We start from the raw sequence: 27,945 nt of genomic DNA on the forward strand, positions 1-27,945 counted from the left end.
ACTTCCCCACATGCCTGATCCTGATATTTAACTGCCAATCCAGTGGTACTTCCAGGTCCACCTGCACAAAAGGGGATTTGAAGCCATAACCTCCAGCCCAAAAATCTGCTGCCTCAGCCTCCCTCTGATCTGCCCCTGATGGCAGGAGAGAATAAGCAACCACCTAAAAATATCATTCCTACAAATGTAGGGTCATTCAAAACAGAACATATAACTAACACTCTCTTTTTGACAGTGGGCTTCATTATTATTATTATATTATAATTATTATTTTGTCACCGAAGCATAAGATTGCCTTATCAAAGGATACTGCTATTTTGAAACTCTGAAAAGTTAGTGGTGGATGATTAACATAGTCATGATATGGGTTTTTCAAAAGCATCCCCTTATGCTCTTGAGAAAGTAGATTCACCCTCCAGGAAGATAAAGGAATGCTTTCAGGGGGGTTATAACTTAAATACACTCAAATGCACAAATCTTAAGGATTTAGTTCAGAGAGTTGTGACAATCGTCTCCATCTGTACAACTGCATCTGTGTGCATAAATGGAACACGCAATGCCTGCCCAGGCTTGGCACTAAGTTTTGCCTATTTTAGAATTTCATCTGGCCCCGTGGACCCACGAACTGACTGATCCACACACGGACAAATCTGCCCGCTCTTGAGAGCGCCATGTCTGGTTCCTCCAGCGCGGCCGCTATGAATAAAGTGGTTCAACAGCTCAGGCTGGAAGCCGGGCTCAACCGCGTGAAGGTTTCCCAGGCAGCTGCAGATTTGAAACAATTCTGTCTGCAGAATGCCCAACACGACCCCCTGCTAACTGGTGTATCTTCAAGTACGAATCCCTTCAGACCCCAAAAAGTCTGTTCCTTTTTATAGCAAAATGAATCTTTGGATGGTTTTCTAAACCACTTTTCATGAACCAGTGAATATTCAAAGGAGAACTAAATTTGAAGCCTGTACAAAAGTTTATTATCCCTATAACACGTGCCATACTATATAAACTTCTACTTTTGTCAGTCCTTAACATCTACCTCTCTGAATTTTCATAAATTTCTATTTCACAAAGGTAATTATTTTATATACACTGGCAGCAGCATACAATAAAATACTTAGTGTAAAAAAAAAAAAAAGAATTTCATCTAAATGGGAAAGTATTCGTATTTTCGAATCTGGCTTCTTTCACCCAACATGATGCCTTGAGATTCATCCATGTTCTTGCATGTACCTATAACTCGCTTTTTAAAAATTTTTTTGAGTAGTATTCTGTCATGTGAATATATCACAATTTGTTTAACCAGTCTCCTATGAATGAACATTTGGGTTCTTTCCAGTTTGGGGCTATTATTAAGAATAAGGCTGCTCTCCACATGTTTGTACAAGTCATTTTGTGTACATATTTCTGTTTCTGTGGGGTACACACTTGGGAGTGGGGTTGCTCTGTTATATGGAAAGTGAAGGCAGACCTCAGAGATATTGTGGGTTCAGTTCCAGACCACTTCCATAAAGCAAGTATCGCAATAAAGCAAGTCAAATGAAACTGGTTTCCCAGTGTATATAAAAGTTATGTATACACTTATTGTAGTCCATTAAGTGTACAATAGCATTATGTCTTAAAAAACAATGCACATACCTCAATTTAAAAATACTTTTTATTGCTAAGAAATGATAACTGATCTGAGCTTCCAGCAAGTTGTAATCTTTTTGCTGGCGGAGGGGCTCGCCTCCGAGTAGGCGGCTGCTGACCGACCAGGGTGGTGGCTGCTGAAGGCTGGGGCAGCTGGAAGAGTTTCTTAGAAGACAACAGGGAAGTTTGCTGCATTGAGTGACTCTTCCTTTCCTGAACAATTTCTCTGTAGTGTGTGATGCTGTTTGATAGCATTTCACTCACAGTGGAACTTCTTCCAAAACTGAAGTCAATCCTCTCAAACCCTGCTGCTGATTTATCAGCTAAGTTGATGAAAGATTCTAAATCCTTTGTTGTCATTTCAACAGTCTTCACGGCATCTCCACCAGGAGCAGATTCCATCGCAAGAAACCACTTTCTCTGCTCATCCACGAGAAGCAGCTCCTTAACCGTTCAGGTTTGATCATGAGATTGCAGCAATGCGGTCCCATCTTCAGGCCCCACTTCTATGTCCAGTTCTCTTGCTGTTTCCACCACCTCTGCAGTGACTGCCCCCACTGATGTCCTGAACCCCTCCAAGTCCTCCGTGTGGGTGGGAACCAACCTCTCCCAAACTCCTGTGAATGTGGAGATTTTGACCTCTTCCCATGAATCATGAATGTTCTTAAAGGCATCTAGAATGGTGAATCCTTTCCAGAAGGTTTTCAATTGACTTTGCCCAGACCCATCAGAGGAATCACTTTCTATGGCAGTGAGAGCCTTTCAAAATGTATTTCTTCAATAATAAGACTTGAGAGTTGAAATTATTCTCTGATCTGTGAGCTGCCATATCAATACTGTGTCAGCGGGCATGAAAACAACATTCATCTCATTGCACATCTCTATTGGAGCTCTTGGATGACTGGGTGCACTGTCAATGAGCAGCAAAATTTTGATAAGAATCTTTTTTTCTGAGCACTAGGTCTCAACAGTGGTTTTAAAATATTCAGTAAACCATGTTGTAAAGAGATGCACTATCAGACGTGCTGTCCGACAGGCTTTCTTTTTCCATTTATAAAGCATGGGCACAGTGGATTAAGCATCATTCTGAAGGGCCCTAAGATTTTCAGAATGGCCAGTGAGCACTTCGCTGACTTCAAGTCACCAGCTACATTAGTCCCTAACAGGAGAGTCAGCCTGTCCTTTGGAGCTTAGAAGCCAGGCACTGACTTCTCTGTAGCTCTGAAAGTCCTCGATGGCATCTTCTTCCAATAGAAGGCCTTCTTGTCTACACTGAAAACCTGTCATGGAGTGTAGCCACCTGCATTGCTATCACAGCTGGCCCTTCTGGAGAACTTGCTGTAGCTTCCCCACCAGCCCTCGCTGCTTCACCTTGTGCTTTCTGTTGTGGAGCTGACTTCTTTCCTTCAACCTCATGAACCAACCTCTGTTAGCTTCGAATTTCTCTTCTGCAGCTTCCTCACCTCTCTCAGCCTTCCTAAATTGAAGAGAATTAGGAGCTTGCTCTGGATTAGCCTCTGCCTTGAGAATGTTGTGGCTGGTTTCATCTTCCGCCCAGACCACTCAAAACTACTCCATATCTGCAATAAGGCCGTTTCACTTTCTTATCATTTGCGTGTTCACTGGAGTTGCACTTTTACCTCCCTTCCAGAACATTTTCTTTGCATTCACAGCTTGTCTGTTTGGTGCAAAAGGGCTACTTTTTGGCCTGGCTCAGCTTTTGGCATGCCTTCCTCACTAAGCTTAATCATAGTCTAGGTTTTGATTTAAAGGGAGAGACATGTGCCAATCTTCCTTTCACCTGAACACTTAGAGGCCATTGTAGGGTTATTCATTTGCCTAATTTCAATATTGTGTCTCGGGGAACAGGGAGACCCCCAAGGAGAGGAAGAGAGACAGGGGAACATTTGGTTGAGAGAGCAGTCAGATTTATGGATTAAGTTCCTGGTCTTACATGGGTGTGGGTTGTGGTGCCCCCCAAAATTACAAGAGTAACATCAAAGATCACAGACCACAGATCCCCATAACAAATGTAATCACGACAAAAAAGTTTGGAATATTGTGAGAATTACGAAAATGTGACACAGACAGACACCAAATAAGCAGCTGTTGTTGGAAAAATGGCGCCCATGGGCTTACTCCAGGCAGGGTCGTCACAGACCTTCAGTTTGTAAAAGGTGCAGTACCTGTGAAGCATCACAGAAGGTGGGCTTGTATATGATTACCCTTTAAGAGATGGCCCAAGTGTCCACTGAGACAGTTGTATGAGTGAAGTGAATGGATGAGCATTCCTACTGTTCCACGTGTTCACCATATTTGGTATTGTCAGTAATTTCTATTTGAGCCGTTCAAGTGGCTTAGAGGCTCATTGTGGTAATGACATTGTGCCTATGGGGTCTACTCTGACAAACATTATCATCATCATGTGAACTACTTATGACAGAAGCCACAGGACTGGGGGCCTTTCCCCACTGACTGGAGGGGCAGCTGTGACAAAGTTAAAAGCTCCAGAAAGAAAACTCGGAAGCCAACACAGACTCCCCTGACCACACTCCACCCCCACCCAAGAGAGGGCATGCTTATTTCAGGGCATGTAGAATGGGGTGATTTTTAAAAAACTTTTGGCAACATTTAAACTCTTATTTATTCCCCACCTGGTGAGGAAACACCATCTCCCAATTTTCCCAAACAGGCTGTTTGGGAAAGAGAGAAAGGTGAGGCTTGACATCCCTTGGATTATTAACTTGTCCTTTTCCAGGTCATTTTGATTTCCTCTTTTGCTCTTTAGCACCCCATTTTATTTTATTTTTTTTAAAGATTATTTATTTATTTGTCAGAGAGAGAGACAGCGAGAGAGAGAGAGGCGCAGGCAGAGGAAGAGGCGGGGAGCTCGATGCGGGACTCGATCCCAGGACCCTGGGACCATGACCCGAGCCGAAGGCAGATGCTTAACCAACTGAGCCACCCAGGTGTCCCAGCACCCCATTTTAGAGACCATTGATTTCCTGAGTTGGTTTTTTGGATGAGAAGACAATTCTTACCACCCTTCACAGGGCCTGGTACATGAAATTAAGGCAAGGAAATCGGCTATTGCTGCTCAGAAGTGTGGGACTCACGTCCAAGGTAAGAAGAGGTCAGGTTTAAAACTGGTTGTGTATAATTTTTTTTTTAAAGACTTTATTTATTTATTTTGACAGAGAGACACAGCAAGAGAGAACACAAGCAGAGGGAGTGGGAGAGGGAGAAGCAGGCTCCCCGTGGAGCAGGGAGCCCGATGCGGGGCTCGATCCCAGGACCCAAGCCGAAGGCAGACACTTAACGACTGAGCCACCCAGGCACCCCTGGTTGTGTATAATTTTAAAAATATGCAGTCTGTACTCTCTTCTACCTTCAAGAACAAAAGAAGGGACATTCACTGAAGACATACATGTAGCCTCTGTCTTCGGTGTCTTGGGGCAGTTGTCCTGCAGGGGGTTGGGGAGGGCTGCGGGGACACCATGGTCCCAGCTCTGACTCTCCTCCCATAGAGGTGGGCCTGCTGGCTTCCAGAAATTATGCTGTGGGCCTGAGTGTCTGCGGCACAGTGTTTATTTTATGCGTGTATAAACAATTACAAAAATTACTATTTCTAGATTGCGATTCTTGTGTGGTTGCACAGAAAGCCAAAAGGGTCACAGAAAGTTATCCATTTTCCTGAGAGAAATATTAGCCTCACAGTTGCAACAACTATGGTAATTTAGAACATTAGGTTCAACGTTAAAGCGCAGTGTTTAGGACAGATACGAATAAAGATGGCGCATCTCACCAATTCACCATCTGAGGGACGAGCCCCTAGAAGAGAGATGATTATGACTAGCTGGCCCCTGACTCTAGAAGGTTCAGAGACACAGGGACTGGCTCCAGGTACAGCTAAAGCTGCCCTCCTGCCCCCACAGAGCCCAGGGCTCTGGAACAGAGAAGTGCTTCTTTCGCTTCATTCATTCCTTGTCTGCTATGGTGTCAGAATACACACCCTTGGGGTGCAGCCTATTCTTCCTATGGTAGAATAAGGAGGTGTTTCACTCACTGCTCCTCCCACAGAGGTGGATGAAATCAAGGTCTCGAATCAAGAGCCTGGCAGAGGCACTGCTGAAAAAGGGCATCTGAAAGACCAAAAAGAGCAAGCAGCAGGTGTTTCTTGAAAAGCTGAGGGGCTGTGAGGGCTCCTGTGGGGGGCTGGACTGCATAGTCTTCAAGAGCACTGTCTGTCAGCTTGAGCCGCCATAACAGCGTGCCAGCGACTGTGGGCCCAGACCACAGACGTGTGTCCTCATAGTTCCGGAGGCTGGACATCTGGGACATGGGTGCCAGTGTGGCTGGTTTCTTGTGAAAGCTCTCTTCCTGGCCCATAGAAGGCTGCCTTCTCGCTGTGCTCACATGACGTGTGTGTGTGTGTGTGTGTGTGTGTGTGTACATACACACGCATGCAAGGAGGGAGGGGGAGAGAGAGGGAGCAAGCTCTCTGACGCCTCCTCTTACAAGGGCCCTGCTCCCATCACGAGAGCCCCCACCCCCGCACATGACCTCATCTAAACCTAATCACCTCTCAAAGGCCCCATCTCCAAATATCATTACATTAATGGTGAGGGCTTCAATATATGAATTTTGGGGGTACACAAACATTCAGTCCATAACAAGCACAGCCAGCCTGCCAAAACGCCAATCCCACCTCTGACACTTACTCTTACTTACCTACCATGCCTCAGTTTCTTCCTCTGTAAGATGGTAAAAATAGAATACTTACCTCATTAGGGATACCCTGAGGCCTAAATGAATTTATAAATGTAAAGCACTATAAAAAGTGCCTGGCACGTGGTAAGTACTATACACATTCCTATAACTACCTAATTTTTCTGTGCTATTGATAGAAGCCCAAATCTTACTTGGATATCCCAAAAGTGGCCAGTAGTGATGCAGAGTGATTCCTGAGTCAGCTTTGAGGGCGAGCTGGGTGATGAGATTCTGCTCCAGCTATCAGGAGGTTTACCCGCCACTGCTCTCTGGTGGGTGGACAGGTTGAGCTGCATGATGCAGAATTCCCAAATTCTATTGCAAATAGGTTGCTTATTGGTGACGGGTGGCAAGTGTTCACAGTGAAAACAGCTAAAGAGTGAAATAGCCAAATTCTATTCTTTCTGCTCAGCTATAAGCACTGCTCACTTGTGCTTACTGCCGATAGGGTGCCTTCTATTTTTAACTGATCAAGGTGAACTTCCCATCATTATACAGGCCAAGCACTGCTCTTATCTCTACAGAACACCACTCAGAGCACAGACTCAGCTGTCGCTCTGTAATGATGAAAGATGTCCACTCATAACTTTGTGCCTGAGTATAAAAAAGAATAGCTGCTAATTGTTCATGAAAAATGTTCTCCAGGTGGGTGCATGTCAGAAGGCTAACTATGGTGCCTGCCTGAGTCCTGGCCCAGGAAGCTGGGGGAAAATTCCCAACCCAGACTCTGTCAAAGAGCCTAAGCCACTTCCACAGGGCTAAGGAGTGAGTGAGGTCTCCCCAGTCACACAGAATTGAACTGCTATAGAATAAGCAGCCCACAACCATCTTTATCCTTAGTGCAAATGGCAAGGAATTCAGAGCTGGAAGATCCTGGAGATCCTGTTGGCCTTTAGGTTTTTCTGTAGGCTCCTTGGTGGCAGGAACCACAAACCAAAAACATAAAATCATTGTTTCAGGTGATGATAAAAACTTCTACCCTAGAAGATGGCCTTACGGGTACATAAGGCTGGCAGCCACTCACGTGACCTGACAGGAGTGACCCTAGGAAGGACTGTCTCCCCAGATTTTGTACTTGAAATTAATGAAGAGGTAGACAATGGGAACTGCATAATTAATAGAATGTATGCACTCTCACACACATATCCTAAATATGAGACATTTTATCTCACTGAAAAGTCCTCATTAATCACTCCTTTGTGCATTTAGAATACCTTTAAAAATGCTAGTATGACCTGGAAGATTTATGTAGTCTAAATTAGAGTAAAAACCACAGGGAAAACAAGATACATCATCCTAGATCTTCAATCTCACCTAAAGATTTGAAAAATAGATCATTTCACGTTAAAACCAAGAAAAGAGGATAGGGGAAGATGGTGGCAGAGTAGGAGGACCCTAGGTTTGTCTCATCCCACAAATACAACTAGATAACTATGAAATCATCTTAAATACCCCAGAAATTGACCTGAAGACTGGCAGGACAAACTCCACAACTAAAGGTAGAGAAGAGGCCACATTGAAGAAGCTAGGAAGTGCAGAGATGTGGCTTGGGAGAGAAACAGCTTGTGGCCACTGTGGTGGGGAGGGAAGCACAGTTGCAGAGAAGGGCAAGAGACAGACTAGCCCACAGGGGAATGAGCACATGGGGTAAAAGAATCCCCATAGCAACTGGCTTGGAAAGCTAGAGGGCCGGAATTTCATGAGTTCCTGTAACCAACAGGGCTTAAAGCTTGGGGTTTTAAAGATCAGCAGGCTTGGTTCTGGGAGAGCTCAGAGGGCATTGTGCTGCTCTTGGAGAGAAGGCAGGGCAACAGCCCACAGACATACTGGAAACAGGGATCTGAAGAGCCCCTGGGGCACACAGTGGGGAGATTATTCGCTCATCTTGGAGCACATCCCAGAGAGACAAGCATTCATGGAGAGACTGCTCAGAGAACAAAGGAACTGGCCAATGCCATTTCCTTCCCTCACCCCTCAGCATAAGCCCTGGGCCACGTGCAGGAACCAGCAGAGTGCTGACTCTCACTATACTCTGGTGGAATACCCCCTCCCAGTCATGCTTGCCTCAGTCCCAGCATGGTGGGGGGCCCTCCCCCAGAAGACTAGCCTAAAACCCAGCCAATACCACATCTCTTGACCAGGGAGTTTTGCAAGGCCTCAGTTCCAGGGACAGTGAAGACAGGTCTCATTTCCCAAGCAGACCAGAATACACCTAGTCAAAACATACCACATCAGGCCAGGGACCAAATACTGCCCACAACAGGCAAAGAGAGCCTCTGGAGACGACTAGCTTGAAGAATAAAGTGGCCAGGTCACAACAGCAGAGTGCACGCAGCACACACTGGAGACACTCCCAGAAGCACCAGGCCCTGGGGAACAAGGGACACTACACAGCAGGGCACTACAGGACCTCTTCTTCATAAAGCCACTACCCTCAAAAACAGGAGACTTAGCCGACTTTCCTAACACACAGAAATAGGCACAGAGACTTAGACAAAATGAAAAGAGAAAGGGATTTGTCTCAAACGAAAGAACAGGAAAAGGCCATGGGTGGAGACCTAAGTGCAACAGATATAAATAACATGCCTGATGGAGAATTTAAAGCATTGGACTTGAGGAAAGAGTGGAGGACATCAGTGAGACAATTAACACAGAGATAAGGAATAACATAGCAGAGAGGATAAAGGGCTCAGTAGTGAAACGAGAAACACACTTGATGGAAGGAACAGCAGGCTGGAGGAAGCAGAACAATTAATGACCTAGAAGATGAAGTAGTGGAAAGTAAGCAAGCTGAACAAAAGAGAAAAAAAGAATTATGCAAATGAGAATAGACTTAGGGAAGTCAGTGACTCCACCAAATGTATGAAGATTCATATTATAGGAGTCCCAGAAGAAGAAGAAGAGATAAAAGGGGCCAGAGAATTTATTTGAAGAAATTGTAACTGAAAACTTTCCTAACCTGTGGAAAGAAACAGATATCCAGACCCAGGAGGCACAGAGAATTCCCAACAGAATCAATAAAAGCAGATCCACACCAAGACACAGTGTAATTAAAATGGCAAAATATAGTGATAAAAAATATTAAACACAGCAAAAAGACAGTTACATACAAAGGAAACCCCATAAGGCTATCAGCAGATTTTTCAACAGAAACTTTGCAAGCCAGAAGTGGCATGATCTATTCAGAGTGCTGAATAGGAAAAACTTGCAGCCAAGAATACTCTATCCAGCCAGGCGATCATTCAGAATAGAAGGAGAAATAGTTTCCCAGACAAACAGAAACTAAAGGAGTTCATGACCATTAAATCAGCCCTGCGTGAAATATTAGAAGCGGTCTCTTTGAATGGACAGAAAGGCCAAAAATGACAGTATGAAGGTAGGAAACATAAAAGCAGTACAAATGAGTATTTCTGGGTGTGCCTGGGTAGCTCAGTCAGTTATGTGTCTGCCTTTGGCTTAGATCATGATCCCAGGGTCCTGGGATCCAGTTCCGCATTGGGCTCCTTGCTCGGCAGGGAGCTTGCTTCTCCCTCTGCCTGCCACTTCCCCTGCTTGTGCTCTCTCTCTGACAAATAAGTAAGAAAGGAAGGAAGGAAGAAATAAATAAATAAATCTTTAAAAAAATTAGTATTTTTGTAAAAAATCAGTCAAGGAACTCACAAAATAAAAGGATACAAAATATGACACCATATACCTAAAATGTGGGGAGTACAAGAGTAGAGAATGGGTTCAAACTCAAATGACCATCAACTTAATATAGACTTCTATATGCAGAAGATGCTATATACAAACCTAATGGTAACCACAAATAAAAAACCACTAATAAATATGCAAAGAATAAAGAGAAAGAAATCCAAATATATCGCTAAAGAATTTCAGCAAACCATGAAAGAGAGAAAGAAAGGATCAGAGAAAATACTCAGAAATACCCACAAAACAAATAATAAAATGGCAATAAGTACATATCTATCAATAATTACTCTGGATGTAAATGGACTAAACACTCCAATCAAAAGACATAGGATGTCAGAATGGATATAAAAACAAGACCCATCTATATGCTGCCTCCAAGAGACTCATTTCAGACCTAAAGACACCTGCATACTGAAAGTGAGGGAATGGAGAAACATCTATCATGCAAATGAATTATCAAAAGAAATCAGCGTAGCAATACTTACAGTGGACAAAATAGACTTTAGAACAAAGACTGTAACAAAAGTCAAAGAATAACACTATATAATAATAAAGGGAACAATCCAACAAGAAGATATAACAATTGTAAATATTTATGCTCCTAACATAGAAGCACCCAAATCTATAAAGCAATTAAAAACAAACATAAAAGAACTAATTGATAATCATACAATAGTAGTAGGGGACTTTAACCTCCACTTACATCAATGGACAGATCATCTAAACAGAAAATCAACAAGAAAACCATGGCTTTGAATGACACACTGGACCAGATGGATTTAACAGATATATTCAGAACATTCCACCCCAAAACAGCAGATTACACATTCTTTTCAAATACACATGGAACATTCTCTAGAACAGATCACATATTAGCTCACAAAACAAGTCTCAGCGAGTTCAGGAAAATCGAAGTCATACCATGCACCTTTTCTGACCACAACACTATGAAACTAGAAGTCAACAAGAAAAACTCTGGAAAGATCACAAATACATGGAGGTTAAATAACATGCTACTAAACAGTGAATGGGTCAACCAGGAAATAAAAGAAGAAATTTAAAAGTACATGGAAGCAAATAAAAATGGAAGTGAAAACATAATGGTCCAAAACCTTTGGGATGCTGCAAAAGCAGTTCTAAGAGGGATGTTTATAGCAATACAGGCCTATCTCAAGAAGCAAGAAAAATCTCATATAACCTAAGTTTATGTTTAAAGGAGCTAGAAAAAGAACAACAAATGATGACTTAAACCAGCAGAAAAAAGGAAATAATAAAGATTAAAGCAGAATTAAATGATATAGAAAATAAAACCAAGAACATTTTTACAATAAATTTGAATGATTTTTTTCCCTAAAACTAGAGTCTTCAAATCAATATCATTTTTGAGATGCAATGCCACAGGATATATCCCCAGGCTTTCCTGGGGAATGCTTGCCTTCTCCTTCCTCCACTGTCAGGGGTGTCCCCTGAACAAGTTTAAGGAAAGTGTAGTGAACAGTCACAAAAACATATCTAGGTTTGCAAAGAATTTGTACATTAGATGGCCAATCAGTAGGCACAGGACATTCCCAGGAGCTGTAAGCAGGAGCTTACTGGGGGTGGGAGCAGAGGTGGGGGCGGACACAGAAAGCCCTTGAATCACCAAGATTTAACTATATCACACTTTTTTTGCTCAGATCCAGGCTTCGAGTGGCTCTTGATCACTGCTGTGGATCGAGGTCTCTCTGCTTCCTACCCTGTTGGGGTAGTCCTTGGGCTGCTTCTCAATCTATTTCCCAGAATGGAGATCCACAACCAGAAGGATTCTCAGGAGGAGAGTGACATTCCCCTGGGGATACAGACACTCTGCTCCATTGCCTCACAAAGTCACAGTGAACATTTACTGAGGCAGTGGAGTTCTAGAACCCAGTGTAGCAGCCTTGGGCTAACTCCTTACTGCTCCTGCAGGGATCTTCCCAGCCACTGAATACGGTAGTGAAGAATGAGGACTTTGGATTCAGAGGGACCTGTGATAGAACTGTGCCTCTAAGCTTCAGACCATGACACTTACACAGGGTTAGTTAACCTCTCCGTGCCTCAGTTTCCTCTGCTGTAGAACCAAGAGGGCTGCAGCACATCCCTCCCAGGGCTGTTGTGCCCAGCACACAGTGAGCTGGGTTCATCCACAGTTCATTTCACCTAAATCCCCAAGAAGCCCTGGGCTCACCCTTCAAAACTAACTATGGACTTCTTCCTTCCTTCCACTCTGCCTTGTTTCCCCCACCCCCAACATGGGCACAGTGTCTTGTGCTGATCCTGAAGCAGCTCTGACTGTAAAAGTTACCCGAGGTGGAGCAAATGAGCTCAGTGGCTGGTGCGCGGCACCCGGTCGTCAGAGCCCCTGCCAGGTGGCTTCAGTTCCCCCCCCTCAGCTGGCCTTCTTACAGCACAACAATCCGGGGACCCCTCCATGAGACATTTTCTCCAGTGTTTTCTTTAACTCTGACAACTGCAACTGAAATTTAGCAGCAGCATGAAGTCCCCCAGGGACGCCTTCTGCATATTTCTCTCTTTCTCGTTCACTCTTGCTGTTACTTTTTACTGCTCCTCTACACCAAAGTTCAGATTTCCTTTTTTTTTTTAATAGAAAAAAATGTTCTTGCAGGGGAGAAAGGCCTTGATTTAATCAAGTTTCATGGTAAGCAAATGAGTATTGCAAAATACCCATCCCAAGTACCAAATGAAGAAATTAAAATAATGCTGCCTACTCTTCAAGTGGGTTTCTTTCTTTCACGAAACTACGAGCTTCACAGCAACACCCAACCTGCCTTCCTCCCTCCAGCAGTTTTTGAGCACTCATTCCGTGTCAACCTCTCCGCTACCCACTAGAGATACAAAGATGAAGGGAGCGTGCTCCTCCAGGGCTACACCCACCGGCATCTACACACATGGACAGAATGCAGTGCATTTGGTTAACCTCTGTATTCATCTCTGTGCATGCACTGCTGGATACCCTTACAGGCCCACAAGCACAACCTGCAATACCTCCAAACTCCCAGAGAGGGCATCGCAAACACCATCTCTAAAACCAACCCTCACTTCTTCCCAACTCTTCCCTAGCATTTTCTGTCTTCCTTAAAGACACCACTGGCCTCAGGCCCCAGTGGGAGGTGGGTCTTTATTTGAGCTTTTCTTCTCTTCCATGGAACATCTCTTCCTGGGTACTCCCAAGCATATTATTTCTAAGCCCCCCAAAAACACCTGCAAGAGAGAAACTAATTGTTCCCATTTTACAGATGACACAACTAAGACTCAGTGGTAAAGCGACCAATTCCAGGTCACATGGTAAGCATCTGAGTCGGAATTTGAACCCACGTCTCTCTGACTCTAGAGCCAGGACCTGCCTGTCTCATGGTATGAGAGCCATATTCTTAACAGACAGTGGCTGTGATGTTTATTCATACTTGACTAATATTTTACTATGATTTGTTCGCATTTCAATAACTTTCCTTTTAATAAATTACAAGGCTTTATGTTTGTATAATCCAGCTTCGTTTTTAGCTTAGAAATCCTAGCCTGACTACATAAATTCTTTCATTACATTTCTGACCCTTCCCTTTTTCTATTCTGCTTGAAATGTAACATTTTAAAATGATAAGTTTAAATAAGTAGATAATTGAATTATTTCATGGGAATGTTTTCATTTCCCGGGCACAAGGCTGTCGTGCTGAGCAAGCAGTCACGTGTCTTCACTCAATAAAGCAAAAGCTGCCATGTCTTGGTGCTCAGTAACAAACAACATGGTGCACGTCTGTTAATGGATGGCCCACAATCTACATAGGCTGCAGGAGCCTGGCTGGCTCAGTCAGCGGAGGGTGCGACTCTTGATCTCAGGGTTGTGAGTTCGAGGCCCATATTGGGTGTAGAGATTACTTAAAACAAACAAACAAGCAATAAATAGGCTGAAGGATCTGTTGGGATTCCACGGTTCCTCACTATTTCTCAGTAGGACAAGTCTTACAACGTTGAAACCTATGAAACAAAAATAATATCTTGGCCTTCAAAGCATCTCAGAGGGCATCAAAAGATTAGAAAATAATCATTTTTATAAAACGGAAGTAATATGAGTGAGGAGAGAAGGCCTCCAGTTGATGACCCAGCAGTTCTCCAGAGATTTCCGCCTTAACTATACCGGAGATCTTATTACTCTGAGGCTCTCCACAGAGACAGAGTCTCCGGTGCAGGGATCGTGGAGCATCTCAGATGCTCTCTATGTTCAAACCCATTTGCCTGGAGGCATATGCTCATGTTCCTCTAAGTGTGGCTAGCAGGGTATCCCCAGCCCCACTCTGTTCAGACCCTGCCCCTGAGATGAAACATGAGAGGGGCTGGACATGAGGAATCCCACATGACAGTACTAGAGACCTAGCGGTCGAGTATCCTGTGCATCAGCATGTGGGGGAGGGCTCACCAGGGTGGGGCCCTGCTTATCAAGTTGCAAAACATCCAATTGTCCCTGCTTCCCACCACAGGCACATGTCACTCCCAAGGTGACAAGCAAAACTTTAAAACTTGTAGAAAATGTGGAAGAATACCCTTATGACCTTGAGTAGCTTTTAGAAAATGATACAAAACAGCAGAAACCATGAAGGAGGGAGATGAGTTTGACTGCATTACAATGGAAAACTTCGCATTAAAAGACACAAGTTTCAAGAAAAGCCACAGGTTGAGAGATTCCCAATGTACGTTCCATTCCTGATTATATACTCCAGGGAAACTCATATGTGTCCACAAATATGGACAGGAGAAGTTTGCTATGGTATTTTCGGTAATGGCAAAAAAAAAGTAACTTAAATGTTTATCAATAGGAGAATAAATAAATGTTGGCATATTTATGTAACTGTAAACAGCATTAAAATGAATGAACTACAATTATATCACTATGGATAAACATCAAAAGCAGTTCTGAAAGAAACCCCAAAGCAACCCAGTGTTGACGAGAAGGGTATATATGATAGAATCTATATAAAGTTTCAAAACCCTGCACAACTCAACACTGCATATTATTTATATTTTCTATAGGTTTATACGTACATAATACATGCATGAAAATAGTAAACATTAAAGTCACGAGAGTATTTCTATCTGAAGGTGAACGAGATGGCGAGGGCCACCAGGGGCACTCGACAATATGGCTAACGTTTTGTTTCTTTTCAAAAAGGGATGAAGCAAGTGGTATGTCAATACTTAAGTAGGCTGGGTATTTGATTCCATGATTTGTCCCTACACAGGAAAGTTGTCACAATGTTGAGAAATTCCATTTTTAGGCCACAGTGGCAGCAGCGTAAGGCGCAGCTGTGTGTTAGATTTAAGTGCTAGATTTAAAGGCGGGGGGGGGGGGGGCGGGGTTGTCCAGGTATGAATTCACAAAGTTCATTTTCGTGTGTGATGCTGCTAGGCCCGCATGGGGAGCGAGAGGGATGGGCCTGTCCTCTACCAGGTTCTGGCTGGCAGAGGAGGAGAAGATATGTCTAAGGCAAAGTAGAGTAGTCTACAAGAGGCATGCTTGTGTGGGGTTCACTAGGATTCTATTTAGTTACAAGGAGTGAGAAACCCTCCAGCCACAAGAAGAGCTGGAACAAAGACCCAAGTTGGGAGTGATGAGAGCATATTCTGCAAGAGAAAAATGTGCCTGGGTTTGGGCCATGTGTAGGGAGGCCGGCCTGAATGTTGGCCTGAGGGGTTTAGATTTAATTCCGGAGACCAGAAAAAGCCACAGAAGGCATTTGGAAGAGGGAACATTAATCAAGGCACTAGTTTATAGGAGCCATCGAAGTGAGGGCAGAATGTGCAAGGCCAAAACGGGGCCTCTGAAGTAAACCAGGAGACAAAGGAGAGCCTCCAGCGGTAGGAGGCACAACAGAGGAGGTAGAAGCTTCTGGAGCATGGGGAAGCTGCAGGAGCCAGCAAGGAAGGGGAAGGTGGGACCCAAGGTTCTGAGGCTGACTGACTCTCACTGGTTTTGGAGGGAGGCTGAGGAAACGAGGCTGTGCGGCTTACAGTAAGATTAACACATGGACACTGATGCGGGTGACCATGACATGAGAGAAAACCTACAATTATTCTGTGCTTACCGTGTGCCCGGCAATGGCCTCAGCCCTCTCCACAAAGAGGCGCATTCCATCCTCCAGCAACCCTGCTGGGGAGGCACTATTGTCATTCCTGTCTTACAGGTGAGGTAACTCGGGCGAGAAAGGTCACGTGCCCCAGCCAGGGTCATGCAGCTGCCACGTGGCGAGCCAGGGTTTGAACCCAGCCGTCTGACCCCAGAGCCCAGGCTCTGTCGCAAGAGAGGTGGCCAAGCCTTATGTATTGAGGTGTCCCTTGTACCCCCATGATGGGCAAATGCTGTGATTTCTGGGTAGTAAGAAGACTGAAGAAACTGATAGGAAATGACCTCAATCTGTAAGCAGAAGGTGGAGTCGTATGTATAGAACAAAGCAGTTTGGGGCTACAGAGCAAGAAACATTAGAAAATGCTGCTTGGAGAATGGGAATTCAGATAAACAGATCTTACAATACCAATGAGAGTCAACTATTAGCATAAACAGATGAATTTGATGAGGATACAAACCATCTGACTGAGAACCCTAAGAGCACAGAAATTAAGGACAGGAATGTACAAATCACTTAAATACTTGATTTTGGAGCCCAGCTGGGAAAAAGAAAGACGAAGTCTGGGGGAATCGGTAAAAGAACATTCATGGAGTTTTCAGCTACAAGGTTGAGAGACTGATAATGAGAGTGAAGGTGGACAGCAGGGTCAGTGGGAATGAGGGCCCGGAGGCAGCAGAAAAACAAGGGCTCGCTGTGAGCCCAGGAGAAGCAGATGTTAAGATCTTGGAGAAGACACAGATTTCAGGGACCAGGTCATGGAGGTGTAGCAAGGCCAAGGAAAGGGAAGGTGGCCATGGAGAAGCCCTAGGCATTGAGGAGGTCAGAAGATTATGAAGACCTGATAAATAGAAGAATCATCTACGTAAGTAGAAAACTTCCCAATGATGGAGCCAAAGTCAGGAGTGAAAAATCAGGGTGTGGCTATGATGAGGGTAGAAGATGCTAAAAGGAGACACACGAAGTGGAAGAGAAATGCCTGTACAATGCTTCAGGAAGAAGTATGTAGACCCCTCCATCCTAGTCCTATGTCTGAAGGGAGAGATGTATTGGAATATACAGCATATGAGTTGACTGGAACTTTTTAAAAAAGCAAACAACTAAAAAAAAAAAAAAAAAGCAAAAGCAAACAACAACTACCTCCATCGGTAGGTTGGATGCTTTAAAAGGAAAACACTGTATCTTAGCTCCCGTAATGAGCCCAGTAAGAGAAGAGGTTTATAGAGAGGGAAAATGGATGGTAATCGGGCAAAAAAATAGGGGCACAAGGAGTATATTAGAGAGATATGGAGTAGTGTACATGAGGCAAGCAAAAGGAAAGGAGAAATCAGAGTAGAGTCGCATTAAATCCAATGTGTCGTCTTGGGAATGTACTATAGACTTCCTTCCGTGTACCCAGGACACTCATGACTTCTTTACAACTGTTAAGAAATGCGTGTATCTTCCCAGTGCCTTTGCTGAACAACCGGACTTTGAATCAAAGCCTGACTCCTCCTCTGCTCTACTCCAAGGCACATGACCGGCCCGGGCTTCAGTGCTCCTGGGTGACTTGTGAAAGGAGCAGGCAATCCATTACGTGTCCTGTTTGCACCTTTGTTCCCATTACAACCGTAATTCAGACGAAACACACACACACGCCTGCATGCTTAGGCGTGAAAGTTAACACCATATACAGTAATATGAAATACTACATATGTGCACTGGGGTTAATTTACAGTTACTGCGGGATCCATAACTTTGTAATTTCCTGGCTTTGGTCTGTATAGTTTTTCAGACTCGACATTTTATTAACTTTTTCTTTAAACCAGCTATCTGTCTTTTGGCTGGTATTCCCCAGCGTATTAGCTTGCATATTTCCAAGCTGAATATCATGTTGTAAAAGTCTGTCTATTTCCCCTCATCTCTCTCAGTCCATCTGTATTTTTTTACATCTAACCTCCTGGGTCTTTGCCTTTTTTGGCTCTGTGAATTTAATTAATGTACTTTTGACTTTCTTTACCAGGTCACTGTTGAAAATTTACATAAAACAGATCCAATTTTTTTTTATCATACCCTAATAGAAGCACTTCAGCTACATTTTCCTTTCCCATATATCTCAATTTATCTTTCCAATACAGCTTCCCTCACTTAAGAATTCTTAGATGCAATCAAACATGAACACTTTTGACTGTTCTTTCTACAGAGAGCCTGGTACATTTGTAGCATTCTCCCATGTTAAAATCAGTTGATATGTAAAAAGCATTTGATGTCATAATGCTCTTCATAAAATCATCCAGCCCTTCTTTTCGTCTTTGTTCTTCTTGATATTGAAGTGTCTGAGGGATTTCTTCGCTTTTATAGAATTGTTTTCTTATATTTCTCCTGATTTGGGAGAAATGAAGATGTTTTCAGAGAAACAAAATATAGGTATTAGCCTTCTTCCCCATTTTCTCAAAAACAAAACCAACGAGGTTACTTTGAGTTGCTAATAAAAAACAAACAAACAAAAAGCCCTCCTATCTGACTGAATGAACAAATTCTAATGCATTTGAGATTTTGAATCTTAGAATGTTAATTGCAAGGATCCATTATGTTTTTCCTCATATTTTTGCTTGCTTGTTCACTATGGCATTTCATGCCAATGATCTACAAATTTATGTCTCTTTATCTCTTTTTTTCTTTAAAAAACATTCACTGGTAAGCTATGATCAGTTTCTTTGTTCTCCATATTAACAATGTGCTTTCTTGCTAACAGAAACACTTTTATGTCTACACCATAGAAATCAACATTTGTGCTACATTCTTGGAAAAGACAACTCAAATCAACTCTAAGGCAGTAACATCTGAGCTTCCATTTTGCCTGTAATTCTTTAAAAAAAAAATTTTTTTTTTTTAAAGATTTTATTTATTTGACAGAGAGAGACACAGCAAGAGAGGGAACACAAGCAGGGGGAGTGGGAGAGGGAAAAGTAGGCTTCCTGGCGAGCAGGGAGCCCCATGTGGGGCCCGATCCCAGGACCCTGGGATGATGATCTGAGCTGAAGGCAGACGCTTAACCACTGACCCACCCAGGCGCCCCTAAAATTTTTTTTATTTTTATTTTTATTTTTTTTTAAAGATTTTATTTATTTATTTGACAGAGAGAGACAGCGAGAGAGGGAACACAAGCAGGGGGAGCGGGAGAGGGAGAAGCAGGCTTCCCGCCGAGCAGGGAGCCCGATGTGGGACTCGATCCCAGGACCCTGGGATCATGACCTGAGCCGAAGGCAGTTGCTTAACGACTGAGCCACCCAGGCGCCCCTAAAATTTTTTTTATTAACATATAATGTATTATTTGTTTCAGGGGTACAGGTCTGTGATTCATCAGTCTTACACAATTCACAGCGCTCAACATAGTACATACCCTCCCCAATGTCCATCACCCAGCCACCCCATCCTTCCCATCCCCCTCCACTCCAGCAACCCTCAGTTTGTTTCCTAATTCTTACTGCTGATATTCTTAACAGGTTATAAATAAGTTGGCAGTGAAACCAATAAAAGTGAACATGCTGAATTCTATTCTTCTTAGAAACCCTATTTAAATACTTCACCTGATTTCCAAATTTTTCTTTGATGACCCTTACTAGTTGAAACAATTTTAATTGTATCATCACTTTCTTTTTGGCTCTTTAAACCATCTGATATTTTAACCAATAGCACACAGACTAAAATGTACCAACGAATACAGCTGGATTGCCATGAGAATGATCAAACTGAATTAAATCTATGGAACGCTGTCTGGAAAGACTTAAGAAAAAAGGGACTTACCTTCTGGTTAGCTTTCTACAGAGCACTGCTCCAGTCAGAGCTGAGGATCACAGTGCTCCTGTCATAACCTACAGCCTTCTACGGTTTGGACCTCTGACTCAGAGGGTCTTGGACAGTGAGCTGAGCGTTGGACATCAGGGGGGCCAGCTAGATGAAGAAACTCCGGGACAGCCAGAAATGGCCAGGAAGAAATAGCCTTGTGTTATATGGGGGTAAATTGAGCCCAGCCTTGAAGGAATGTTCCTGGAAGGTGGGGTGGGATGGGGTTGGGAGGGCAGTCAACCTTCCAGCACTCTGCAAATGGTCTTCCAATGCTTTACCGTGGGATCCATTAGAGGATTCTACTCTGATGCTTCAGTGTCATGATCCCACTAAGTAATTCATAGATGAGAACGTAAATGAAAATTTGTGGGATTAGGTTGCCCCCCTTCTCCATTTAAAGATGATTTATTATTTTTCTTTTAATTAAAGGACCCCAGGAAAACATTTGTTTTGAGTCCTGATACGCAGGCCCACCGAGACTTATTTCATAGAACTTCTCACTGAAGGTTCAGCAGGTCCTGTCTGCGTCTCTACAATGTATTATTTCCGTGGACACTCGGGCCCACAGCCTCCCCGAATCCTTCCTCATAATCCCCAACATCTGTTCTATGTCCAGTGCTGACCAACGTGGGAATCGGCAAGTATTGGCTGTCAGCGTCGACACAGATGAGCAAACATGCTCACAGAGCGTCAGCTGGCCCTGTGATTTCAGCTGAACATGCCGGACATAAGCAAGGCTCTAGTTTAAACCATTTGTGACACAGAGGAAACACCTGTTTAGAAGTCATCCAAAATAAACGGTGTTGAGTAATTTGAGGGGTTGAGGTTGATAGAGCAGTTCAGATTGCAGAGCTCTGGGTACTTGGGTGCATTATATACCCCAAATCCCTAGGGTTGAGGCTAACATGTACTTCTCCAGTGTTTGGAGTGAGGATGGTCTATTTAAAGTTGGGGTGAATCTTATTCCTTTTTGGGTGACACACAGAATTTTATGAAATCCATAGCTTCAACCTCAACCAAACGTCTCATCTTCCCTTATTTTGGACTCAAGCCTAATACCTTTCATAAAAAAAATTAAAACATAATGTGCTGCTTTTAATAGAATGCTTGATTTATTTGGGGAGAATAATATGACCCAAAGGAAAAGCTGGATCTTTGTATAGTAGTGAATTACACTGGACTGTGAGCCATGTCTCCCTTTCTACCTAATCAATTGCCCAGCTGGGGAAAGTGACCAAATTCACTCAAGTGTGATGATCAGTAGAGGCATTCTAGAGGCATTGTGGTGTTGCGTTGTTCCAAAGGTATCCAGGGTGGAATGACAAAGAATATGAAACAAAAAGAAAAATAAGGCAACACAATTTAACATGAAATACCAAATGAGACATGTCCTTCAGATATGCAACCTGCCTAACTCACTGTAAGCTAATATGGTGAGTTTAATGATTAAGTAACAATCTCCTTGAGTCCAAGTTTGCCCATCTACAAAATGGGGCTATCTTATCCTTGCAGGGTGGTTGCTGGGCATCCAATAAAAAATAAATGACCTAAGATGGTACTTGGCACTGGAATTTTTAGTATACTGCAAACTTTGGTAAAATCTAACTCTCTGGCATGGAATGTGAGGCTGTTCATGGTCCGGCTCCTGTCTATCATCAAGATCCTGCTCTTGGCCTTTCATCACCAGAACCCTGCACTCCAGCCATGCTGAACTGTCTGCATGTCTCCCAATCCTCAATATTCTTTTTTTTTTCTTTTTCTTGGCCTTTGCCCATCTCGTTCTTTGCCCAGCTGACAATGCCCCATTCTGCCATTGCTCTGACTTTTAGAATTCTTCTTCCTCCCTCAAGATTCAGTTCAAATATCACTTCCTCAGTTTCTCCAGGCAGGATTATATACTTCCATTTTTTTTTTTTTTTTTTTTGCATGGCTACCATCTGTCAGGCACTGGGCTAGTAACTTGCCTCCCTCTCATTTAGTACACACGCATGGCCCTATAAAAATCTCATCATCTTCCATCTTACAGATGTGAAAGTTTGGTTCAGAGAGGTCACATGATCTTCCTAAGGTCATGCTGCTGGCCAGAGGTCAGAACCACTGTTTGCTCCAGGTCCATCAACCCCAGAGTGCCTGCTCTTTCCACTGTACCCTGCGATCCTGCATTATGTGCAATGTTCTGCTTCTTTGTTTACCCATCTTCATTAGACTGAAAGCCTCCTAATGATAGGGATGTGTTCTATCCAACTGAGCAGCTGGTTTGTCCCAGGCAGCCACTTATTAACAGATTCACTAGAGACAACGAAGGGGAACCTATTTTCTGCACAGGCTATCCATATATACTATACATTTGATACTGCCTTCTTTGTTGGGTATAAACATCTGGAAAGGAAGCGAAAGCCTCGCACATGAGTACCATCCAGGGAACACCTGTTTGTAAATCTTTAGCAATGGACACTAAATGTTTTTGTCTGGATTCTTAAGGGTTCTTGGATCAACATCAGGTAAACCTTCCCTCTTGGGTGGCTTTCCAGCAGTTAGATACTAGGGTCGGCTCTCAGCACATGGGTCTATTTTAAGCCGATTAGCTAGAAGCATACACTCTATGAAGTGCAGTGTGCCCACAGTCAGGCCAGCCCGCCTCAGCCCTAGGAGATATGGCTGCCTGCCTTTATTGCCACGGCCATGATCCTGGCAACAAATTCCCCTGGAGACCTGACTCTGAATGATATCTTCAGAGCAGGAGTCCCATAGTGTAATGACAAAGTGGCTCTGGTTTAACTTACTGTAGTAGTCCCTGTCACTTCCATGACTGCTGGGAAAGCTGGTCACACGACAGACACTCCACTGACCTTAGCTGTGTGTGCAATCTCTCACGTGACCTCTGAGGCCTCTCAGACCAGGCCTGCTCATAGCATAGCGCTGGGTCTAGCTACTCCCTGCCTCTGGGAGGGGTCTACGTGCACAGCGCTTCCATCTTCCCTCGCCCGCTGGCCGCAGCTAATGCAGACGTGTCTGTCTATGTCCTGGGATAGTCGTGATAATTGTTGCCATTTACTGAACACTCATCCCGAGCCAGGCATGGTGCTAAGTGCATTAACGTGAATTATTTTATCGAATTAACACAGTAAACAGTAAACACAGTGCAGTTTCCCCCACCGGGATCTCCCTTTTGTAGGTGCTATAAAAACGCAGGAAGGGATCAGGTGACTTGTCCAAGGCCACAGGGGCAGGAAGTGGTCTAGCTGGGAGATCCTGTGCTCCGAACTGCCTCTCAGGCAACCCTGGGTCTTATTAAAGGGATCCAAGAACACGACTGCCAAACCAGGCAGGAAAACTGGGCTGGCCCTGCCGTGTAATCTGGTATCAGGGGAAGAAGCTGAGTAAACAGAAGTCAGAGTGGGAGTTCATGTACGGCTCACAATAACGCACTGGTTACTAAACCTAAATAAGAAGATAAAAAGTGAAATTTGGGGGGCATTAAATATGGTTCTTTTCAGGTCTAAACCCCATGACTGACTTCCCCAGCAGGCTTTGAGCAATCAAAACACCCAAGACAAATCCCATAAGCATACCTAATTGAATAATCCAGATTCTGTTTGCTTGGGTTTTTGAAGCATCAAAACAGTTCCTTTATATGCTGACTTTGGCTCCCCTGCAGTTTTAATTAAGCCTCCCAAGGCTCCCAAGGCTCCCAAGCATATTAAAATGAGGCAGAAAGAAAGCCTGCGGCCTTTGATGCCAATGACCACAAGGTGCAAGAATTCTGGTTTGATCTGTGCTAGAGCAGCTACGGCTGATGCTCAGAGCCAACCCAAAGGGAGAATTCTTTATTTATTTTCCTTTGTGGGGAGGGGGTGGTGATTACTCAAGTGATGAAAAGGTTTCTTTCTTGTGGGAAGCTGCAACCAAACAGGCACCAGGGAATCCCCAGGCAGACGGGCAATTCTGTTCTGACCGATCCCAAGAGACTGGAGATGGGCGCTCATCCGTCAAGGACCACACTAGGGCTTTTCCCTTGCTGGGCCTCTCTGAGATCCATGTTCAGCACCACATCTGCTCAGCCAATAGATTTTAGTGCTTTTTCCCTGCTTTAGGGGAATGAAGTCACGTCATGCCCACCCCTTCTGGCTAAGTTTATTACAAAACCCTAAGCTCTCTGGCTCTACCCTATCTTGAATGCTGCTCAGGACTTCTTATCAAGTATCTTCTCTGGGGCTGGCTAAGAACTTCAAGATGATTCCCCAGTTCTACCTGAGTTAGGTTCCCGTGTTTCCAACAGATAACTCAGCTTGCTCTCCCCGCCTCGGTGGTACGTGTAGCACCACTGCCCCAGCCCACCTGTTTATCCAGCAGGCCGACCAACCAGGCCCCGTGCTCAGAAGTGTGCTGGGTGCTGAGGCCAACGGGACACATTCTTCTCTAGCATCTTACATGCTAGTTCAAGAGAGAAAAAAACACAGACCATTTCTGTCTAGCACAGGATAAGCTCAGAAATGATGATATAGCAGTGTCCTCTGGGAAAGCAAGGGTGGCAGAGACCACTTCTGGTTGGGGACAAATCCAAAATGCATCATAAAGTGACACGTACTGAATGAGTAAAGAATGGGTAGGGTTACTATATAAAAGGTGGCAATGGGAGGGACATTCAGGTGGAGGACAAGGAGCAACAAAGAGACGCAGGCGGCAGGGAAGGGTTCAGTTTGCTCAATCACACATCACGTACATGGGCGTTGTGAGGGAAGAGGCGGGAAAGGCTGGTGGAAGTCAGACTCTAGAGGCCCTAGAACAAGAGGCTGAGGAACTGAGATTTTATTTAATAGACAGTGAGACAACCTTCATTTGTTATTCACACAAAGAGTACTTTTGAGCCCATGTTATGAGTAAGACACTAAGCTAGTTGCTGGGCACACAATGAAGAAAAAAAAAGGATATTTCCTCAACTCAAGGTGCTGACATTCTAGGGGTGGGAGGAATAGATCATTAAACAAATAACACAACTGACGTTCCTGTCATTCACGTCAATGAAGGAAAATATTTCGATGTAATTATAAAGAATAATGAGGGGTCCTAGGGTTTCTCTTAAGAAGTACCATTTGAGCTGAGCCCAAAAGAAGGGTTAGATATTTCCAGGAGAGTTTGGGCAAGGGGTTTGGAGTACTGAACATGGAAAGAACAGCACCTGCAAAGGCCATGAGCAGGAAAGACCTTAGTCAATGTGAAGAACTGAAAGATGAGCCGTACCACTGGACAGACGGTGTTTCAGGAGAAAGCTGGCAAGACTCACAGGGCTAGGTCAGGCTGGGCCTTGTCTGCCACGTAAAAGATCTTGGCTCTACACAGAATTCTAAATCATTAAAGGGTTTGAAAAGGGGGAAGAGCATAATTTCACACTGTTAAGAGAACATTCCAGTTGCGGTGCAGAAAATAGGGAGGAACAAGACGAGAAGCAAAGAGCCAAGCCAAAGGTAGTGGCCTGTGCCAGGGTGATGGCATGAAAATGAGGGTAAAGGGACAGAATGGGAAGATATTTGGGAGGAAGAATGGACAGGACTCAGTGACAGATTAAGTGTGAGTTAGGGTGAGGGAGGTGCCAAGGAGGTGATCGGGTAGGTAGGATAGACTCACACAGAAAAACCAATGAAGATATTCCTACACTTACAGGCCACCATCAGGAGGGCAGCACTAGAAATATAAACTGCAGGAAAGGTGTGAGAAATTTTTGCTGAGGGAAAATGGGTAAGATTTGATGTCTGAATAGAGTTTGTGGGAAGAGGATGAGGAAGATTCTAGGGTAACTTGGATTAAAGATCTATAATCTAGCAGTTGGAAACAGAGACTACTTCCAACACTGGGCCAAAGTGGGACAGATTTGAGACACAGTCACAGAAATAGTATAGGAAGCTGGGTTTAGAGTAGAAGAGACTGGCAGGGGAGAAAGGGGAGGGAGAAGAGAAATGCAATGGAATGTTGAGGGACCTCTACATCTCAGGGAACAAAGAAAGACAAGAAACAGAGGAAGACCAGAGGGTCAGAGGAGAGCTTCAACATGGCGGGAGAAGACAACAGTGTCAAACGTTGCAGGAAAGGCTGAGGAACAGCAAGACTAAGACCCATAGTTCCAGGGACTAGAAAGACATTCATGACCTGAAGGTTAAGTGAGTGCCAGGAGTAAAGGAATGTGAGGGACACAGGAGGACACGTATAGGTTATTCTTTCACCAAGCTTGGGAGGGAAATAGAGCACAGAGTACTTTAAGGGGGGAAAACCAAGGACAAGGAAGGTGTTTGGGGAGCTCATGTTAGGGAAATAGCCAGTGAACATAGAGAAACTAAAAAAGTACAAGAAGTCCAGGATTAGGCAAAGTTTTTATATTTGCTTTGTTTTGGGGGAGAAGGGAGTACCCACTAGGTTGTACTTGTCCACGGGTAACTAAAAATTCAACAAACTGCTCAAACAACAAACAGTTGCCGACCGTTCTCCCAAAATAATTCCGGATATAGGGCCTTGCTCCTCCGTGCTCTCAAGTCCCCAGGCTTTTCCTGTCCTGCAGCAGCACCAGCCACAGTGTAGGCTTTCTGTCCCCTTGCTTCTGCCCTCACAGTCCCCGAATGGCTGTGGAGGCAAGGCATCCTCTCTGCCTTCCAGGAAGGAAGAGAATGTAGCCCCATCCAGCTCCACTCTCACAAAGGAAGCCCGTGGCCAAGTTTCCCTAATGCTTGCCGGCCATTTCCTGCTCATGTGGCAACGTGTCACTACAAGGGAGGCTGGGGACCCAAATGTTTGTCTTTTCAGCACCCTTCATAGGCAGTGGTAGGAAGAAAAGATTTGTTAATGGCATCTGAGTTCGCCATAGAGATGCAGACAATGATCTGGGGAAGAGGTAGTTAGGCTTAACACACGGAGAAAGTACAGTTCCTGAGAAGGGAAGAGAAGACAGGGGATACAGAGGTGTCCTGAGAAAGCAAACCACAAAACTGGAGGTGGGTGAGATGGGTGGGTCATCAGTATGGGCTGTGGGACTGTCCTCTCAGCAAGCATGAGGGAGGGAGGAAGAGTAGGGTTACACAGTCCGGAGAGAATTGCAGGACACGGGAATCTCACCTGGGGCAACACGACAGCGAGTCAGCAGAACGGGGAACCCTCAGGGGCTGGCCGGCTCTAGCGTGGGAAGCCTAGAACAATGTTCTGTCACTGAAACACCCCTGCCAGATATCAGTTTTCTTTGCATAATTAAGAACAACCATTTTATTTTTCTTAAAAGGTTGGCTCTTAAGGTTGGTTCTAAAAGGTTGGCTATATTCCTGAAAATATTTAAGGGACTGGTTGAGCCACTTCTAGAGAAGGAAATACCAATCACTACAGGCCTAACATAAAGTAGGGAGAGAAAACGGAGGAAAATGGGTCAATGATTTTCATTTGAACACAGAGAAGTAAATGGAATAAATAATTCTTCACATTCTTCAATGACAGAAATGATGTAATTTTGAATCAACTGAAAGGATTCTAATATCTCTTATTCCAAAGGGAGTCTTTAAAAATGCACGTCTGCCGACTCCTTGCCTCTTCTTTAAAGCAGGCCCCCCGGCCATCTGCTCTGGGAGCCCGGAAGTGTTGGGCAGGTTGTTACTTCTGCCGAGCGGGATCTACTTTCTAACTGACAGAGAGAAAATGTGGGCTTGTAGAACTTACCGATTGTTTTCTCTGGGGTTTGAAACCATAACATTTCCACTCAGAGGAAATAGTCTAGGATGTTTATTTTTTCAGACTTCATGAATATTAAAAGCCCCATAATTGAAGCCAAAACATAAGGAAAATGAGTGCAGTGATACCAAATGTGGGTGTTCTGCCTTCAAAGTAGTCTTCATCCATGTAAAAT

At 44.1% G+C, this 27,945-nt stretch overlaps 2 protein-coding genes across 6 annotated transcripts in view; one reads left to right on the forward strand and one right to left on the reverse strand.

Moving 5' to 3' along the window:
- The window catches only part of LOC116631775 (phospholipid-transporting ATPase IB), a 590,846-nt gene that overhangs the window by 60,928 nt on the left and 501,973 nt on the right, over positions 1-27,945 (reverse strand). The window lies entirely within an intron of this gene.
- LOC116631776 (guanine nucleotide-binding protein G(I)/G(S)/G(O) subunit gamma-5-like) lies at positions 243-1,181 on the forward strand. Its single transcript, XM_032403321.1, has one exon. It carries the CDS (start codon positions 672-674, stop codon positions 876-878), a length of 207 nt encoding a protein of 68 aa, XP_032259212.1. The 5' UTR covers positions 243-671; the 3' UTR covers positions 879-1,181.

This window comes from Phoca vitulina, unplaced genomic scaffold (genome assembly GCF_004348235.1).
Source record: "Phoca vitulina isolate PV1807 unplaced genomic scaffold, GSC_HSeal_1.0 scaffold5, whole genome shotgun sequence".
NCBI classification, from domain to species: Eukaryota; Metazoa; Chordata; class Mammalia; order Carnivora; family Phocidae; genus Phoca; species Phoca vitulina.

Bases quoted from the DNA above. Each gene is read 5' to 3' on its own strand.
- LOC116631776 (XM_032403321.1), top strand. From the start codon at position 672: ATGTCTGGTTCCTCCAGCGCGGCCGCTATGAATAAAGTGGTTCAACAG.